Source organism: Staurois parvus, unplaced genomic scaffold (genome assembly GCF_062004578.1).
Source record: "Staurois parvus isolate SC_StPar_1 unplaced genomic scaffold, SC_StPar_1.0 ptg000362l, whole genome shotgun sequence".
In the NCBI taxonomy this organism is placed as follows: Eukaryota; Metazoa; Chordata; class Amphibia; order Anura; family Ranidae; genus Staurois; species Staurois parvus.
In genome coordinates, this window is record NW_028318158.1 from 10,054,158 (window position 1) to 10,074,027 (window position 19,870).

At 39.3% G+C, this 19,870-nt stretch overlaps 1 protein-coding gene across 1 annotated transcript in view; it reads right to left on the reverse strand.

Moving 5' to 3' along the window:
- Window positions 1–2,619: 2,619 nt before the first annotated feature.
- Window positions 2,620–19,870, reverse strand: part of LOC149456431 (inositol-trisphosphate 3-kinase B-like) — a 157,207-nt gene continuing 139,956 nt past the window's right edge. Inside the window, exon 8 of the mRNA XM_089685101.1 lies at window positions 2,620–9,854. Coding sequence (XP_089541227.1) covers window positions 9,639–9,854 — 216 coding nt within the window. The 3' untranslated portion in view covers window positions 2,620–9,638. The remainder of the gene's footprint in view (window positions 9,855–19,870) is intronic.

Genomic DNA, 19,870 nt, shown 5'->3' on the forward strand with positions numbered 1-19,870 from the left:
CTGTTTACATCAGTTTCACATCTGTTTACATCCGTTTACATCTGTTTAAATCTGATTTTCATCTGCTTACATCCATTTTTCATCAGTTTACTTCTGTTTTCATCTGTTTACATCTACATTTGTTTGTTAGTGCAACTTTTACCTTTTTTTTTATCTCCACAATAAACTTGCTTACTATACTATGGTCAGCTTTGGCGCACCCTCTCTCTCTTTTCTTTTCTGGTCACAGATTCGGTTTCCCAGCCTGAGCCTGGGTTCACATTGATGCGGTTTGGAATTCGCAGCGTTTTCTGTGTGAATTCCGCACTGCCTCACAATCGCACCTCGTTCATGGGAACCGCTGCGGCGTGTATGTTAAGTTATCAACACCACGAAATTGGTCCGCAAAACGCGGTGCGATATGCAGAATTGGATTGCATAGATGTGAATACCCATGCGATCCGATTCTAGTGCGGACCCAAAAAAGGGTCCTGCACCTTTTTGGTGCAGATGCAATGTGATTTGAGCCATACATAATGTATTGCTCCAATCGCACCACACAAATTTCGCATGTGATTTGCACAGGAATGTGGTGCGGTTCCTGTGTGAATCGCATGCGATGTACCGCACCACATGAGTGTGAACCCGGGCTTACAGAGGAGGCAGCCTAGCTCAGCTTGTAGTAACACTAATTAGAAGCTGCTCACAGCCTCCAGATGAATCCTTTTACAAGCTGTCATTTGTATAGTTATCAATTGTATTTTGTTTCATTATTTGTATTTGTTTCCTATGTGTGAACAGATACTTTGTTTCCAGCCAGCAGCTACACAGCAACTCTCAGGAGCAGTTTCTCTGCTCTAGTTATTGTATGTCAATTATTCAATGGTTTTTATTTTAATTTTCCCTGTGTGATGAGTGCTAGACATTCATTTTTTTTTTAAACAAATATAACAAAACACTTTGGGTGGTATATTTAACAGACCAAAATGTAGCAGAAAAAGAAGTTAATTGTCCGGTTTTACATACACTTTGTTTCAAATTATTTAGTTTGTTCAAATTCATTTTTGAATGCAAGCAGTGTAATTACCAGATTGTGACTTTGTATCAGCTTCTTGTAATAAGAATATTGTTAATAGGAGTATAGTGACGGAGATGAGCTCATCAGTCTGCTCTCTGTTGCTTCTCATTTCACTGTCCAGTCTCAGGCTGGGGAGGGACAAGACCTGTAACTGAACTGCAGTAGAAAAAAATTATTTTCTGCCCTGCCAGACAGGACTGTGCTGTGTAGTGGAGCTGTGTAAATTGCAAGACTGGATGGACGGAAGTACAAATCCTATGACAGGTAAAATTGCTCCCTTATGTGTAATTCATCTCTGTATTTGCCTGCAGTTTATCTTTAACTGCTTTAGCTCCACCCCATAGCAGAAATACTGCTACAGGGCGGCAGCTGTGCGCAAAATTTATTTATTTTAGGTACTTATAGCGCTGTCAATTTATGCAGCGCTTTACATATATATTGTACATTCACATCAGTCCCTAACCCTCAAGGGGTGTACAATCTAAGGTCCCTAACCTATATTCATACATACTAGGGGCAATTTAGACAGGATCCAATTAACCTACCAGCATGTCTATATATACGTGAATTTACACTTCTGGGTAGGAGGCGTGCGAGGCGCGTGCAAGCCCTACCCACGCTGCCATTCGCAGCCACGGCTGTCAATCACCCGGTGATTGCCAAGGATCTCTAATGGGGGGGAGGAGAACTGTTAGTAAACAAAACAGTTATCCTCCTTGTTAGCTCCTGCACACTGCTTTGTATGGCTGTGCACAGCACAGCCATGCAAAGCAGCGTGCTTACAGTGAAGCACACACACAGAACATTATGTAATACGACACACAGCACACAATTAACCCTTTGATCACCCCAGATGTTAACCCGTTCATGTCCAGAGCCGTTAGTACAATGTCAGTGCTTTTTAATAGCACTGATCGCTGTATTGGTGTCACTGGGGATGTCAGTGACACCAAGTCAGTTCCCCCCAGTATCAGAATGCCTGCTGCAGTCCAGCTGTAAGTCGCTGATCACCACCAATACTAGTAAAAATTAGAAACAAAAACAAAAGCCCAGTATATATACACTACCATTTGTAAACAGTATAACTTTCACATAAACAATTAATTTACATGTATTGGGATTTTTTTTTTAGCAAAAACATATAGCAGAATACATTTTGGCCTAAATTTATGATGAAATTTGATTTGTAAAATTTTTTTACTGGACATGTTAAATAGCAAAAAGTAAAAAATATTGTTTTTTTCTGAAAATGGTCGCTTTTTTTCATAGTGCAAAAAATAAACACACAGGTGATCAAATACTACCGAAAGAAAGCTCTATTTGTGGGAAAAAAGGATGTAAATTTAGTTTGGGTGCAGCATTGCATGACCGCGCAATTGCCAGTTAAAATAACACAGCGCCTTAACGCAAAAAATGGCCTGGTCAGGAAGGGGGGTGAATCCTCTGGAGGGCAAGTGGTTAAACAAGAGTTGCTATGTCATTCTTTGATTTATTTATTTATTGCTAACAATCAAAATAAATAGAAAATCTAACAAATAAAAACAGGACCACAAACAAGAAAATGATGTTGTATGCCTTTATTTAAGAAACCAGGCAGGAGGCACCGCATGGGCGTCCCCTTGTAGGAGTGTACAATGTGGTCACACAGAAGCATGTACCAGGTAACAGTCACAGCAAATAAACACGCAGTAAACCCATCAGCCCTCTGAGGGGACCAGCATAACCTATATGTACAGGCAGCAAGGTGTATATGTAACAAAACAAGCGACAATGGCATGCCATGCTGTAAACTCACAACTAAAGCATTAATATAAAACACAATATCATATGCCATGCAGTTAGTTGTAGTGTCCTGTGCAATAAAAAAAATGAAATAAATATTATTTAAAAACATTACACAGAGGAAAAAAAAAAGCAAGTTGGTAAGGCACTTCTTAATGTATAGATGTATATACAGTATACAGACACCTAGGCTATTCTCCATGTGATAATGTAAACTTGGAAAAAAAGCTAGATAGTGGGAGACCAATAAAGAGATAATAAAACAACAAATGCATAATCCACAAAAACCGTGCTGCAGACAACACCCTAAGCATCACACCACCGCTGGTAAATATTACGTATTTTAAGGCAGAAAAGTGATATAATTACACATGAATATTATTTATTAACTTATCTATCTATCTTGTTCCATTATGTCTGACTTTTGAAGTATTTTTTATGCAATGTGGGAATTGTTCAGATAATTATTGCAGCCATATAAGGCTACAGGCACAGCTTTGTCCATGGAATACAGATACAAACAGAACATGCCATAGGCTCAGCTACAATCTGCTGTGAAAACAAAGGATACTTTAAAAAAGCAAGTGCAAACTCAGTGTATGTCCAGGCATGACCCACATTTCCAACCCCAAACCTCCCTCTTCCCTTGAGATCAGTGGTCTCCAAACTACGGCCCATGGGCCAGATGTGGCCCACTACAAGATTTTCTCCAGCCCGCAGCTATGGTCAGTGGCATATCCCCAGTGTGCGTAGATTGAGGATTCAGGTCAGCAGAGGCTGCTATGGTCTCTGCTTTCATCTGATGTAAATGGGACTCTGAAGAGGACCCTGATGTAAGGGGGGGGGTGAATGTGTAGTTCAACAACTTTGGTTTGCCCATCACAACAGTTGTTGGTAGGTCCAAGGAAATATTGAGCAATCTGATTGTAATTCGTGGGATCAGCTTTAAAGGAGGAGTGTGGGAAATAAAAAATCAGTGATCCTAACTCTAAGCTGAGATGGAGCTCTCCACCCGGTTGCATTGAAGGGAGCAGGAGCCATGCACAATTCAGGGGTGCAGAAACATATTCGATGGAATGAAGGGGCACCACTCACCAACCCAGTGTGTTAGTATGAGGATGAATGTGACCTCAGACTGAGAACCAAGTGATCACATGACCGATGATCATTCAGTTTTTGGTCTTCACTCGGCATGGAGCGGTGACTGTCAGTCACTGGCTCTCTGCTCTGCCCCTCCAGCGCTCACTGGAGCACCAGGCTGTTGAGGGGGTGGGATCCCTTAGTCAGGATCCTGCTAGAGTCTTTACCGGCTCTGTGATGTCAGCCAACAGCAGACTTTAGCCATCTGTTGGCTGAATCTGGGTGCACTTCTGTGACTCAGAAGGGAAGGATGGCTAAAAAAGCTTTGGCCATACTTTTCTTTTAACAAAAAGGATAGGGTTGCAAGGAAAATGAACTTAAAATAAGATTTCAAACATGGCAATCCAGCTATACATTAAATGCACTTTAAATATTTCTCTGAAACTGTCTGAAATCTGTATTCATTTTATTTTTCCAGTGCACAGCAGACATCAGACTGAGAGTGGAGGGTTCTGAACTGTGAGCCAATCAGGGTCTTCTGGATGTGCTACCAATCAGAGCTGTAAGCTATGGGGTAAAGGTAACTTGGAGTGGTAGGAGAGCACACTATGGTCTTCATTAGTCATTGCCCAATCAGAAGGCAGGTGACACAGGAACTTTGCAATCTGAATTTGTAAATAGAGGTGTAGCATTTCTACCTAGGCAGAGTGGTGGGAAGGTGTAAATCACAAGGATAAACCTGGCATACACAAATTGAATTTCAGCCGCTGAAATTGGTCTTGCCATACAGAACAAATATACCAACTGGCTCAACAAAAGTTGATATTTTTAATCATCTTTTGTTGAACGTGTCAGGTGGAAGGATGCAGGCACTAACATGGTACCAATCGGGTGGATGCAGGCACTGACTGGTACCAATCGGGTGGATGCAGGCACTAACATGGTACCAATCGGGTGGATGCAGGCACTGACTGGTACCAATCGGGTGGATGCAGGCACTGACTGGTACCAATCGGGTGGATGCAGGCACTGACTGGTACAAATTGGGTGGATGCAGGCACTGACTGGTACCAATCGGGTGGATGCAGGCACTGACTGGTACCAATAGGGTGGATGCAGGCACTGACTGGTACGAATCGGGTGGATGCAGGCACTGACTGCTACCAATCAGGTGGATATAGTCACTGATTGGTACCAATTGGGTGGATGTAGGCACTGATTGGTACCAATCAGATGGGTGCAGGCACTGATTGGGCATCCTGACAGCCACTGGTGCTGGCTGTCAGAATACAATAGCCTGCTCTGCAGATTCATCTATTCACATTGTTTAGCGTGGATGGGGAAATCAAGTGATTTTTCTTGCTCAGTCCGTACGGCTGAATGTGTATGGTCAACTGAAACCCTATGAGGTATGTCGCACAGTGTCTATATGTATTTGGCTGGAGTTCTGCTTTACAAAGCTAGGAAAATGGATGATTTTCTGCTGCTGATTACACTGCCATCATCATATGATTTTATAAGAAGCTTCAGCCTGCTGTAAAACAATAGTTTTGGTACATATGTGACAGATTCACTTTATTAGAAACCCACAGACTCTATGACAGCAGGCTGAAGAATGTGCCGTGGAAAATGAAGGGAAGCTCATTGGAATTCCTTGGCATTGTTCTTCTAAAATTAATCATAAACAGGGCCAGTGATCCCCCAGCTGTTCTATGAGGCGGGGTCACCCGGAAATCCTCGAATGAGTGACGATGGATCAATATAATGACCACCATGCTGAGCTGAGGATATCCTGAACGTGCACAAGGTCAGGAAGCTGTAAAGAGCAGCCATTCAGTCTTGACACAAGGAAACTACATCTGTGGCCTCTTTATAAACATTCAGCTTCACTTAGCTGCTAGGAGCAGACAAAGGACTGCCATCCCGTACAAATGTAAATAGGAAAGATGGGTAAAGGTGCTGGAACCCTGGAGTTTTATTAGATAATCATTTTGTACTGTTGTTATCAGCCAGTGATATCATGGTGGTATAAGTATGGAGAATCTGGTATATTGGGCTGGCAGCTTTTACTCACTGAAGGATTTCCGCGATCACCTTGGGTTGTGATGAGAATGAGTGAAGCTGGCCATCACTGATAGAAATTTGGACAGCTCAGAATTTTAATCAGTGTCTGGCTATCAATACTAAATAGATGTTTTTTGGTTGACTTCTGTCAAAGCGACATGATGACCATTTTTCCTCTATTTGCAGCTGGAGCCACCGATCAGTGTATTCTGACAGCGGCGGGTGCCTGCGGGGTCCCAGCAGGATGCAGCAATCTGTTTTTTTTTTCATTCAGCTCGTTGGTATCAATGTTTATAAAATATATTTATTACTATTACTTGTAATTTTTTTGGTTACATTTAAGCCCTGATGAAGGAGTGGAGCACAGACCCTGAAACGCGTTGGATTTGTAAATAAATTGCCTTTGGAATAAACTTGTATCCAGACATAAATATTATGGTGTGATGTTGCAATTCTAGACTCCCTCATCCTGCATACAGTACGTGTAACATTACTTAAGCTTTGGCAACAAAATGCCAAATTCAAACCAGTCAATTTTTCTTTAAGTTTTGGGATAAGTGGAATGGTTAGAACCCTTAGAACACTCCATATTGCTATATGTGCTCCCATTTGGAAGCATTCTAATGGATTCCTGTTCATTATTTTAAGTAGAACAATTTGCATACATTTTCTAGTAAAGTGGGGAGGTTTAGACCTTGTTAGCTTTTATTGCCACATGTGTTCCCATAAGGGAGATTTCCCCTCCATTCCAGTCCAGATGACAGGTGTCAGACAGAATAGGAAGAGAAGAAAAATATCTTGGATGGGGATGCAGATATCATTTAAAGACTTGACAGTAGCGCTACCCCTTCCCTACTCAATCACAAATACAAATTATGGAACTCCTAGAAGCCTATAACTGGAAAGTTGGGATCTTGATGATTAGTCTACATTTACATAATGTATATATATTCATAGGCATGCATACAGGGTATGCTGGATGTGCCTGGGCACACCGTAATCCCCCCGTTCGTATTATCACCCTGTACCCATATGGAGATGGGAAAGAACTCCTATTCAGCGGCTCTGCTCATAATAGAAGTGTGGCAGCATGGCTCTCTCACTCTGAATCTGCAGGTAGAGAGATAATGTGCCAGCAGGGCAGAATGCCACAAGGAAGATTGTGTGTGTGTGTGTATATATATATATATATATATATATATATATATATATATATATAAGCTTTGGTGTGCACCCTAATCCTATAGGCTGTACACACCTGTGTATATACTGGATAATTATATATATTGTACATTCACGTGCGTTTCACTTTTCCATAAAATAAAGAGCCATTTGTTACCTTCACCATGTATTATATAGGAGGAAGGGGGAGGGAGCTCACAGGAGTGGATAAAGGTAGTAATGTTGGTTCAAACATATGAACTATAAATGATCTCAGAAGTGCTTCCTATTGATTTCAAAGCAAACTGCATTTGCCCATCGACACAAATCCGAAGCCAATAAACATGGTCCTTTAGGAACAGGAAACAAAATGTCTGTTTCCCTTTCTAGATAAGTACAACAACCAAAGACTTTTCTGTAATTGTTGGGTCTGAGCAATATCTATTCTCTCCTCTGTTCTTCACATACCTTCTTCTGCCTGCCTTGATCTCCTCTCTTGGGAGTAATGCTAAAATCAGATGTATTTTTGAGTCCATGAACAGCCCAAAATAGAACTGTCCTATTGTAGTAACAGTACTGCGCTGCCCAACGTGACATCATAGCTTAATATCTGGAAGAGGAATGCTCCTAGTATCATTTTGGTAATGATAAAATATAATGACCTGTTGTTGTGTTTGATATGAGAAACACATGGCCGTGTGGAATGTTAAGGAATGTAGAAAGTCCTCCCTACTGTTTAGGAGTCCACCACTGACATATACTGTATCTTCAGTAGAACATCAGATATAAGCAAACTTTTGCCTTCCCGAATCACAATGTTACCTTTCTATCATCTCAAACCAGTGTCCCCATTTTCCTCTGACCTCTGACATCCACAAAGCAATTTCGTCTACATAACTGCCGCTCACTGGATATTTTCTCTTTTTCGGACCATTCTCTGAAAACCCTAGAGATGGTTGTGCTTGAAAATCCCAGTTGATCAGCAGTTTGTAAAATACTCACACCAGTCCATCTGGCACCAACAACCATGCCACATTCTAAGACACTTAAATCCCCTTTCTTCCCATTTTGATGCTCAGTTTGAATTTCAGAAAGTCATCTTCACCTTGTCTAGATGCCTAAATGCATTGAGTTGCTTCCATGTGATTGGCTGATCAGCAATTTGAATTACCAAGCAATTCAACAGATGTACCTAATAAAGTGGTCGGTGAGTGCATATGGGCTTTTTGTGATTGAAGCATTAGGCATAATAGGAGGGATTTACTAAAACTGGATCACTCAGAATCTGCTTCAGCTGTGCATGGTAGCCAATCAGCTGCTAACTTCAGCTTGGTTGTAAACACCAGACATGAAATATGAACAAACACATCCCTCTTTAGTGTGTAATTGTCTCAATTAAGAGCACTAAGTGTCATTTCTGTCTACTGCTTCATTCCTCTGCATGAGTCACTTCTGACATGTTTTCCTGACACCAAGAGAAAAATGGTGACAAGGCAGGGAGCTCCATCTAATGGACAGCCTCATCTCTGTTCCTGTGAGCTGTGTGGAGGGGGGTGTAACTTCAGCTCTCCGCCCTCTTCTTTTTGACAGCTCTACAAGCTTTATAAAGTCAGCACTTTCAACGGATGTAGAGAAGAGAAGACTGCAGACAAAGAGGTACAACTTATGTAGGAGGATTTGTTTCCTCTCTGTGTATCACCTGAGGCCGGTCAGTTCACTGGGTATATGTAAGGATTTACAGCTACTTTAAGCTTTGACAATCAAACCTGGAAGCTGATTGGTTTCTATGCAGAACTGCACCAGATTCTACATTCTCCAGTTTAAGTAAATAACCCCAATGCTCTGAAAATGTTTGCCATTTGTAGTAGGTAATTAGATTCTTCTCATTAAACTCTCTAACATGAAACATGAAAAAAGCTGATCTAATATCTGATTGGTCACTATGGAAAACTCTGCCAGGGAAACTCCCCCAGTCCACATCTTACACTTTTACAAATATTTTACATATAGGAATTTCCAATGAATGGCAGCCTTGAGGATATTTGCAGTGCAGCTCCTCACTGACATAACTGGTAGGAAGGTCACCCAATGTGGTCGCGTTACAAATTGGTCACCTCCATATTCTGAAAGGGCCAAGATACTTTGTCCAAAGAACCCAACAACTATAATAACGGACTTATTAAAAAAGAGAGATAATTAGGAAGGGGAGTAAAAAGCAGATGAAACAAATATAAGCCTGCTGCACTTCTACATGCAGTTTTGTTTCTGTTTTCTTAATTAGAATAGAAAAAAAAACTGTCTTTTTTGTTCTGCGGAGTACCTATTTACAAGACCTAAAATTACAGATTCCATTTTAAAACAAGTTTTTTTTGACCCTTTAACAGCAGGAGACTGAGCCTCTCCAGACTGCAGCGTCCCAACTCGGGCAGGGGGAAGAGTTAAAAGTGTTTTGTAGTGCATTCCTGGAGTGTCAGTGAGGGGTCGGAAGTCCCCTTTAATGGTTGTCTTCCTCACTTGCCATGTCTCTGAGGATATTGATCAAGTTGTCCAGCCCAAACAGGTATCCATCTTCACGGTTTCCTTCCAGCCAGGCTATTCTGTGGTCCAGAACTTGGCCCTCCAGCAGTGGGGTGGTCTTGCCAAAGTCAATCATCCATACTTTAGCCTGCTCCTTCTTGTCATGGACAAACAACAGGGAGCTCCCGATCACCTGAGAGGGAGACAAATCATGAGAAATTTCCAGAATTTACAGCTTCTGCAAACATACTGGCTGTTGAAAACAATTTACTTTATGGCTCTGATTTTTCAAGATGCAATAACATTCTCTAGGCATGCTAAAGTGCATCTCAACCAATATTATTGTGTAATTTTAGCAGGCCTTAAAAACGAATTATTAGACGTGCAGAATGAAAAAATGTGTTTTGTTTCGTTTCAGATCTATTCGTTAAGTTACTAATTTCATTTAGCTGCATTCATAACAAGGTTATTTTTGTTTTGTTTCATTTATTTGTTTTGGACCGGATAATATCGAATCAATTCAAATTCACTGTGAAGAATAGCTGGTTCTATTGTAATTAAAAATTGAATTTCAGAAGATGGCTATATTCTTTCTATTTTATTAATTCTATTCTATTCTAATCTATTTATGTTTTCTATTCTATGCTTTTATACTATATTATTTTCCTTAATTTTCTATTCTATTTTAATCTATTCTTTTATTTTTCTATTCTATTCTTTTTTATTCTATTCTGTTCTTTTTGAAATTTGAATTTCAGAAGATGGCTATATTCTATTTTATCCTGATCTATTCAAATTTATGATATTTTTTCTATTCTATTCTTTTATTTTATATTCTATTATAATATTTTCCTGTTGATTCTATTCTGTTCTGTTTTACTCTATTGTTTTCAAAATTCAGATTTCGGAGGACAGCTATATTGTGTTTTATTTTATTCTACACTATTCAATTCGAATCTATTCCTTTCTTTTCTATTCTACTCTTTTATACTCTATGCCTTTTTTTTCTATTCTATTTTTTAATATTCTATTATATTCTTTTATTTTCTATTCTATTTTATTCTATTCTTTTATTTTTCTATTCTATCCTTTTTTATTCTATTTTGTTTTTTTTATTTGAATTTCGGAAGATGGCTATATTCTATGTTGCTCTATTCTAATCAAATTTATATTTTTTTCTATTCTATTCTTTTATTTTCTATTCTATTTTTTTTCTATTTGATTCTATTCTGTTTTACTCTCTTCTTTTCTTTTTTTAAATTCAAATTTCGGAAGACAGCTATATTCTATTCAACACTATTCTATTAAAATCTATTCTTTTTCTTTCTATTCTATTCTTTTATATTCTATTCCTTCATTTTCTATTATATTTTTTTATATTTTATTCTATTCTTTTTGTAAATCGAATCTCAGAAGACAGCTATATTATAAACTAATACACATAGTCTCTAAAGGAAATCATCAATAGTCAGCAATATATTTATATTTCAAATTTGATTTGAATTTGATTCAAATTTTGGATGAAATTTTGTTTCATTAGTTTGGATTTGTTTAAATTAATTACTGTTGTAATTTAGAAATTTGGATATATCTGAATCTCAGAATAACAAAAATGTCATCTAAATTTGGAATGAAACAAACCGCTTAGGTCTAGTAATTATCATTTCCAGTGATACTGCAGTTTGATGAGTCAGGGCCTACATGTGACTTATAATTAAAGCTAAACGTGATCCTCACAGGCTGCGATTGACAGCAGTAGGAACCAATGGCTTCTGCTTCCGCCTCAATGTCTAGTTAGGAGAGAGAGAGAGAAGAGCTGCTGCCAAGCATCTACAACTGGATGAGGTGGAGATAAGTAGGCTACCTATTTATTCCAGGTCAGTGACTCAGAAAATATTAAAAATATGAAAGCCCTGGGCCCTCAACATAACAGCCAGGCAAATGCATGCTCAAAGGTAAGCTGGCGGCAGGCAGTGTGATTTCTGTGTAATCTGAAGTGCTTGCCCAGTTGCAGCTGCAGTACCCAGGAGAAAGAAAATCCCTACACTCCCAGCAATTAGATCCAAAAGCCTTAATTCAATAAATCCGTAAACAGCACACAGATGTACACACAGGGGCGGGAAGGGTTACATAGTTAGTCTGGCTGAAAAAAGTCCATCCAGTTCAACCATAAAAAATAATGTATGATATATTAAAAATATGTAATCCTCCTGCGCTCAATGGAGTCCCTATAACAATTGGAAGCCGCTAGCACTCAAACTGGTACCCAACAGCAATATTACAATGACATATAATCGATTAGTGCAGCGCTAGACATATAATGTAAATAACATATATATAAAAAACTAGTCACAGTAAAATGTCACACATCTAATCATGCAAAAAAAGTGACTAAACAATGTGATTATGTAGAGGAATAGATCTCAATAATAAACGTGTCCCCCAGTGCCACTCACTGATGTGAATGTGAGTAAAGTAAGTATCACAAAAAGTTCATAACACTATGCCGTGGTGCTCAACTCCAAGCAATATGATGCAATGCAAGTGATCACACAATAACTTCAGGTGATGGTAAGTGACTCTCCTCCTGTGGTAAAATTGCCCCCTCACCTCCACTCTACGGCCCAAAGGGCCTATATGCCTTTAAGATCACTCAGGATCTTGATCCACCATAGATAGAAATTACCATCAAATCTCCCATAGGCTTCCCATCTGGTAGGTATTCAGGATACACTGGCTCCTGGTCTCAGCACGATATACCTCTCATCCGGATGACATACAGTGGGGATCGAAAGTTTGGGCACCCCAGCTAAAAATTTGTATTAATGTGCATAAAGAAGCCAAGGAAAGATGGAAAAATCTCCAAAAGGCATCAAATTACAGATTAGACATTCTTATAATATGTCAACAAAAGTTAGATTTTATTTCCATCATTTACACTTTCAAAATAACAGAAAACAAAAAAATGGCATCTGCAAAAGTTTGGGCACCCTGCAGAGTTAATATCTTGTACTGCCCCCTTTGGCAAGTATCACAGCTTGTAAATGCTTTTTGTAGCCAGCCAAGAGTCTTTCAATTTTTGTTTGAGGTATCTTTGCCCATTCTTCCTTACAAAAGTCTTCCAGTTCTTTGAGATTTCTGGGCTGTCTGTCACGCACTGCTCTTTTAAGGTCTATCCATAGATTTTCAATTATGTTGAGATCAGGAGATTGTGATGGCCATGGCAAAACCTTCAGTTTACGCCTCTTGATGTAATCCCCCGTGGATTTAGAGGTGTGTTTAGGATCATTATCCATTTGTAGAAGCCATCCTCTCTTTAACTCCAGCTTTTTCACAGATGGCATCAAGTTATCATCCAAAATTTGCTGACATTTTATTGAATCCATTTTTCCTTCTACTCGTGAGATGTTCCCTGTGCCACTGGCTGCAACACAACCCCAAAGCATGATTGATCCAACCCCATGCTTAACAGTTGGACAGAGGTTCTTTTCATTAAATTCTGCGCCCCTTCTTCTCCAAACGTACCTTTGCTCATTCCAGCCAAAAAGTTCAATTTTAACCTCATTGGTCCACAGAACTTGTTTCCAAAATGCATCAGGCTTGTCTATATGTTCATTTGCAAAGTTCAAACGATGATTTTTGTGGTGAGGACGTAGAAGAGGTTTTCTTCTGATGACTCTTCCATGAAGACCATATTTGTACAAGTATCTCTTTATAGTGGAATAGTGTACCACAACTCCAGTGTCTGCCAGATCTTTCTGGATGGATCGTGCAGTCAAACGTGGGTTTTGAATTGTTTTTCTCACAATCCTGCGAGCTGTTCTGTCTGATATTTTTCTTGGTCTTCCAGATCTTGCTTTGACTTCCACTGTTCCTGATGACTGCCATTTCTTAATTACATTCCAAACAGAGGATATTGACATCTGAAAACGCTTTGCTATCTTCTTATAGCCTTCTCCAGCTTTGTGAGCGTCAACTATTTTCAGTTTCAGTTTTCTAGACAACTGCTTAGAAGAACCCATGGTGCTGATTGTTGGGGCAAGGTCAGATGAGTCTGGGCATTTAAAACCTTTGAGATTGACATCACCTGGTCTGCCCAGACGATGATTGAGAACAATCCATGACACTGGCATGTCTCAGCTTTGCAAAGGGGGCAGTGCATGCTATAAATTCTGCAGGGTGCCCAAACTTTTGCAGACGCCATTTTTTTGTTTTCTGTTATTTTGAAAGTGTAAATGATGGAAATAAAATCTAACTTTTGTTGACATATTATAAGAATGCCTAATCTGTAATTTGATGCCTTTTGGAGATTTTTCCATCTTTCCTTGGCTTCTTTATGCACATTAATACAAATTTTTAGCTGGGGTGCCCAAACTTTCGATCCCCACTGTAAGCATAGGAAGAATATGCTAAGGTAACAATCCACAGTCCATAGGGATGTATGGGTGTACTGCATGGGTTTCCAGGTACACTAAGGTGTTCTAAGATGGTGGCCGTACCGGAAGTACGTCACCGCCAAACCGGATGCTGCGTCACCGCGTAACCTGAAGTTATTGTGTAATCACTTGCATTGCATCATATTGCTTGGAGTTGAACACCACGGCATAGTGTTATGAACTTTTTGTGATACTTACTTTACTCACATTCACATCAGTGAGTGGCACTGGGGGACACGTTTATTATTGAGATCTATTCCTCTACATAATCACATTGTTTGGTCACTTTTTTTGCATGATTAGATGTGTGACATTTTACTGTGACTAGTGTTTTATATATATGCTATTTTCATTATATGTCTAGCGCTGCAATAATCGATTATATGTCAATGTATGATATATACCCACAGTTGATCCAGAGGAAGGCAAAGAAACCCAGCAAAGCACGATCCAATTTGCGCCTGCTGGGAAAAAAAATTCCTTTCTGATCCCCCAAGAGGCAATCGGATATTCCCTGGATCAACTTTACCTATAAATGTTAGTATCCAGTTATATTCTGTGTATCCAAGAAAGAATGCAGGACTTTTTTGAAGCAATCCACTGAGCTGGTCAGAACCAACTCTTGAGGGAGTCTATTCCACATTTTCACAGCTCTTACTGTGAAGAAACCTTTCCGTGTTTGGAGATTACATTTCTTTTCCTCCAGACATAAAGAGTGTCCCCTTGTCCTCTGTGATGAGCTCAGGGTGAATAGCTCTACACGGAGTTCACTATATGAACCACTGATGTATTTATACATGGAGATGATATCCCCCCTTAATCTCCTCTTCTCAAGAGAGAATAAATTCAGTTCCTCTAATCTTTCCTCATAGCTGAGCTCCTCCATGCCTCTTATCAGTTTGGTTGCCCTTCTCTGTACTTTCTCCAGTTCCCCAATGTTCTTTTTGTGAATTGAACTGCATATTCCAGATGAGGTATTACTAATGATTTGTACCGGGGTAATATGATATCTCTCTCTCTGGAGTCTATACCTCTTTTAATACAAGAGAGGGTTTTGCTCGCTTTAGAAACCGCAGCTTGGCATTGCATACCATTATTAAGCTTGTGATCTACCAGAACTCCCAGATCCTTCTCCACCATTGATTCCCCCAGATCCTTCTCCACCTTCAGGGTTAACGTGTTTCACATGTACATTGTGCTTTATCATAACCAAGCTGTCAGATCGGCCAACACACATACTGTATATACCTGGTAAATGCATCCAGGAGGGTTTTTTTAATGTACTTTTATGGTTTTTTCAATAAAGGCTTTTGGATCTCATTGCTTGGAGTGAGCCACCTGGATTTTCTTTCTCCTGGGTAAAACAGCCAAGCAATTTGCATTTTCAAAGGCAGGCTTCAGCAATGGCAGCTTTCGTATTTTCTCAATACACCAAACCTGTGCATGAGTGACTTAACTTCCATTAAACTTCCACCTGAGTGCAACTTGGAAGCTCAAGGCAACGTTTTAGTCGGGTTTCAGGATACAATCCCTTTGAACAAGTAGAAGACACATCTGCTCCAGTGAGAACCTAATTAAGTAAATTCATCCTCATGTTTCTGACATTCTATAAGCCTCTATAGGCAATTATTCTCCAAATTTTTGTATCCCCTGAGCGAATGTACTTGGCACTCACCCCGCTTCTGTGAGCAGCAGGCAGAAAACAATTAACACTCATAAATAGATAATAAGACCTTTTGTTGTAAAGTAGATGAGTCATGAAGGAGGAATAAAATATATTTTGTTTTAACAAAGAGCAACACGCTGTAGTGAACAGACGGCAAACCTCTGGAATACAGCGCCCCATAACCGCATGTATTTTACATGAAAGGAGCGCATCGGCCAAACCATAGAACATCAACCCACCAAATGTGCGAGAAACGCATGCTAGAGAGATAATAATCATTGCTTCCCTGTAGGAGCGACTTCAGTGAATAAACAGACTTAACGAATACTGTATATACCTAAATAAGTGTCACGCTTCACAGCAAATAAAAGAAATGAATTAGAAATTGTACACTATAGGTACCAGTGCAAAAAATAACATATAAAGCAAACTTATATAAACATTGTGCAACTGATATCCAACAGTCCAATGCCAATAATGTGTATTCCAGTCCCGACATCAACTGTGCATCCCTGTTAGCCCTGGTTCACACTGCCGCGATTTCAGGTGCGATTTGGGAATTGAAATCGTCCCTGAAATCGGATCTAATGAATGTGAGTGTGAGTGTCTTAATATACGCGATTTGCTGCAGAGTGATTTCAAAAGTAGTTCTTGTATTACTTTTTCTGCAGATTGTTGCAATTTCACATACATAGACTACAATAGAAATTGCATTGCAAAACGCAATGGAAAACGCAAGAAATCGTTGGGAAATCTTCATAAGTTGCAAACAAATCTTCAGAAAACGTGGTGAAATCGCAAGCAAGACGCGCAATTTTAAATCCAGTGTGAACCAAGCCTTAACCACTTTCCGTCCGGCTCATGTACATAAATGGCTGACGGGAGCAGTGCAGGAGCGGGTTGCTGTTCATAAACAGGCCTGCATTTACAGCCTGTGCATGCTCCCTTGAACACTGATCACTGTACCAATCCCATGAATAGTAGTAAGCAAGATGTCACTTCCTGACATCATTGCTTACTACGTGTGAAATCTGTGAATGATCACAGAGCTTGCATGGTACAAGGCTATTCACAACAGCCTTGTACCATGTGACAAGCTGTGACCAATCACAGCTCTCACAGAATGCAGCCAGAGAGAAAGAGAAATTATTGCTTTTACAGCCTTTATGGGTGGAAAAGCAATCAGTGTAAAAAAAAAAAATTTTCATCACTCCCCACAAGTAGTACAGTTTCACTATGGTGACACTGTACTGCTAGGGTGACAGTATGTTAAAGAAAATTAAAAAAATAAATAATAATATAAAAAAATAAAATAAAAATGTAAAAAAATGTTTTGAAAAATTATAATGTTTGGTTATAAACTAATTTATGTTTTTTTTTTTTGTTTTACTAAAATGATAACTGAATACATTTTGGCCAAGATTTATGAAGAAAGATTATTTATTTTGAAAAAAAACACTTTTTTTCAAAATTTTTGGACTTTTTCATTTATATAGCAAAAAAAAAAAATCCCAGTGGTGAATAAATACCACCAAAATAAAGTTTTATCTGTCTCAAAAAAATGCTAAAAAAATTCATATGGGTACAGAGTTGCATGCAATTGTCATTCAAAGTGTAATAGCACTGTAAGCTGAAAATTATCCTGGAAAGGAAGGGGGTGGAAGTGTCCAGACTTGAAGTGGTTAATAGTGACTCCAAACCAACTCCGGTGAGTGTGTATTTGGAATTGTTTTTACGGCTAATAAATATTTTAAGGATAAAGCACCTTGTATGGTGATCTCTCTTTACCTATGTATGGCTGAGGAGTACAATTGAGAGAAGAAGGAGACAGAGGAGCAAGGAGTCATCTGACCTGGTTGGGAATGCATATATGAGCCCTAAATAAAGGGACACAAGCACTATATGACGTCACTTAGCGATTTGGTCCTGAAGGGCTCTCACTGCATACACAAATATATATATTGTTTGGCACGGTGGTAATGAAGAGACTGGAAAAGATAGTTCAGGCACCTGAGTGCGGTTCTGCTATGGTTGTCGCACGATAAATCATTCTGCAATCGTGGCAAACCGCATCGTGTGACACGTGTCGCCCAAAAGACGTTCAGGAACTTCTTTTTGGGTGAACTGTTTTGTGTGATGTGGATGCCATGATTGCAGCATGATTCTGCAATTAGCTATTTTAGCAGAGTGTTTTGAAATCAGGGGCAGAATCATGGCGATTCTGCTCGCAATTCAAAATGCCGTAGTGTGAATGCAGGTTTATAATTCATTTGTAATTTTTAATGGATTATTATTATTATTGAGTTTCTAATAATAATCATTTTAGTATATTCATCTTTGTGTATTTGAAAAAAAATTTTTTTAGCATTGTTTAACCGCTTGCCCGCCGCCCTATAGTAGAATTCCCCGCCGGCACCTGGAGATCGGAGAGTAACATTGACAGAAGAGACCTGTGTGTAAACCTCCCAGGTCTCTCTCCTGCCAGGAAGAACATGCTGCTGTGTATTTCTCTGCACAGCAGAGAAATACAAAGCAGCATGTCTCCATAGTAAAACACACACAGCACATAATGTAAAACAGCACAAAGCACACAGTTAATCCTTTGATCACCCCAGATGTTAACCCTTCCTGCCCAGTGTCATTAGTACAGTGTCAGTGCTTTTTATTAACACTGATCACTGTATTAGTGTCATTAGGATGCCAGTGGCAGTTAGTTCCCACCCAGTGTCAGAATGCCTGCCTCAGTCATGCTATGAGTCGCTGATCGCCGCCATTACTAGTGTAAAAAAGATACAAATAAAAATTGCATTATATATACCATCATTTGCAAATGCTATAATTTTCACATAAACCAATTAATTTACATGTATAGGGATTTTTTTTTACCAAAGATATGTAGCAGAATACAATTTGGCCTAAATTTATCACGAAATTAGATTTTTTAAACTTTTTTTACTGGATATGTTTTACAGCACTAAAAAACAAAAAAATGCACAGGTGATCAAATGCCACTGAAAGAAGGCTCTTTTGTGGGGAAAAAATGACATAAATTTCATTTATGTACAGTTTTGCATGACTGCGCAATTGTCAGTTAAAGTAATGTAGCGCCGTATCGCAAAAAAATTCCTGGTCAGGAAGGGGGGTAAATCCTCCGGAGAGCAAGTGGTTAAATACGATAATTATTTTTGCAGTTTTATATATTTATAGACCTGACATAGTGGGTTGCTTGAAGCCCCCCAAAATGCACTGGATTTTTCTTGGTGATTTCAAATAAAATATAATTCTGGAATTTTTAAATTTGGAGTGGCACTTCTATTCCTTATCCCATGTGTACTATTCTTCCTCACAATCTAAAAAATCATCTTAGTCACTGGACTGAAACTCAAGGATGGATTGTTAATGATGAAAGGTCGAACTCTTTTAAAAAAGGATACTGTTGCTGTACATTGTGACATGTTGAGAATTTACACATGCAGACGTATAATATAGACACCAACACTGGCCGTACGGAAAAGACAAGACTTCAGAGTTAGGTCATTGCCACTATAAAATGTAACCTTTTTTTTTTCACTGGAGTTTCTCGTTATTCTCTGCCAATCCCTCCACTGGCTTCCACTCATCCAACGAATAAAATACTAACAACTTACAAAGCCATCTACAACTCTGCACCCAGCTACATCACCCAGCTGGTTTCAAAATATCAACCAAACCACTCTCTTTGATCTTCCCAAGACCTTCTGCTCTCAAGTTCCTGTATCACCTCCTCCCATGCTTGCCTCCAGGACTTCTCCTGAGCTTCTCCCATTCTATGGAACTCCCTACCCCAAATCTGTCCAGCTATCTCCTAATCTATCCACCTTTAGACGATCCCTGAAAACCTCTCTCTTTAAAGAAGCCTATCCTGCTTCTACTTAGTAAACTGCCATTTATTTATTCCATCAGCTCATCCCCCACAGCTATTACCTTTTGTATCACTCCCTTCCTCTTAGATTGTAAGCTCTAAGGAGCAGGGCCCTCTGTTTCCTCTTGTACCAAATTGTATTGTAACTGTACTCTCTACCTTCATTTTGTAAAGCGCTGCGCAAACTGTTGGCGCTATATAAATTC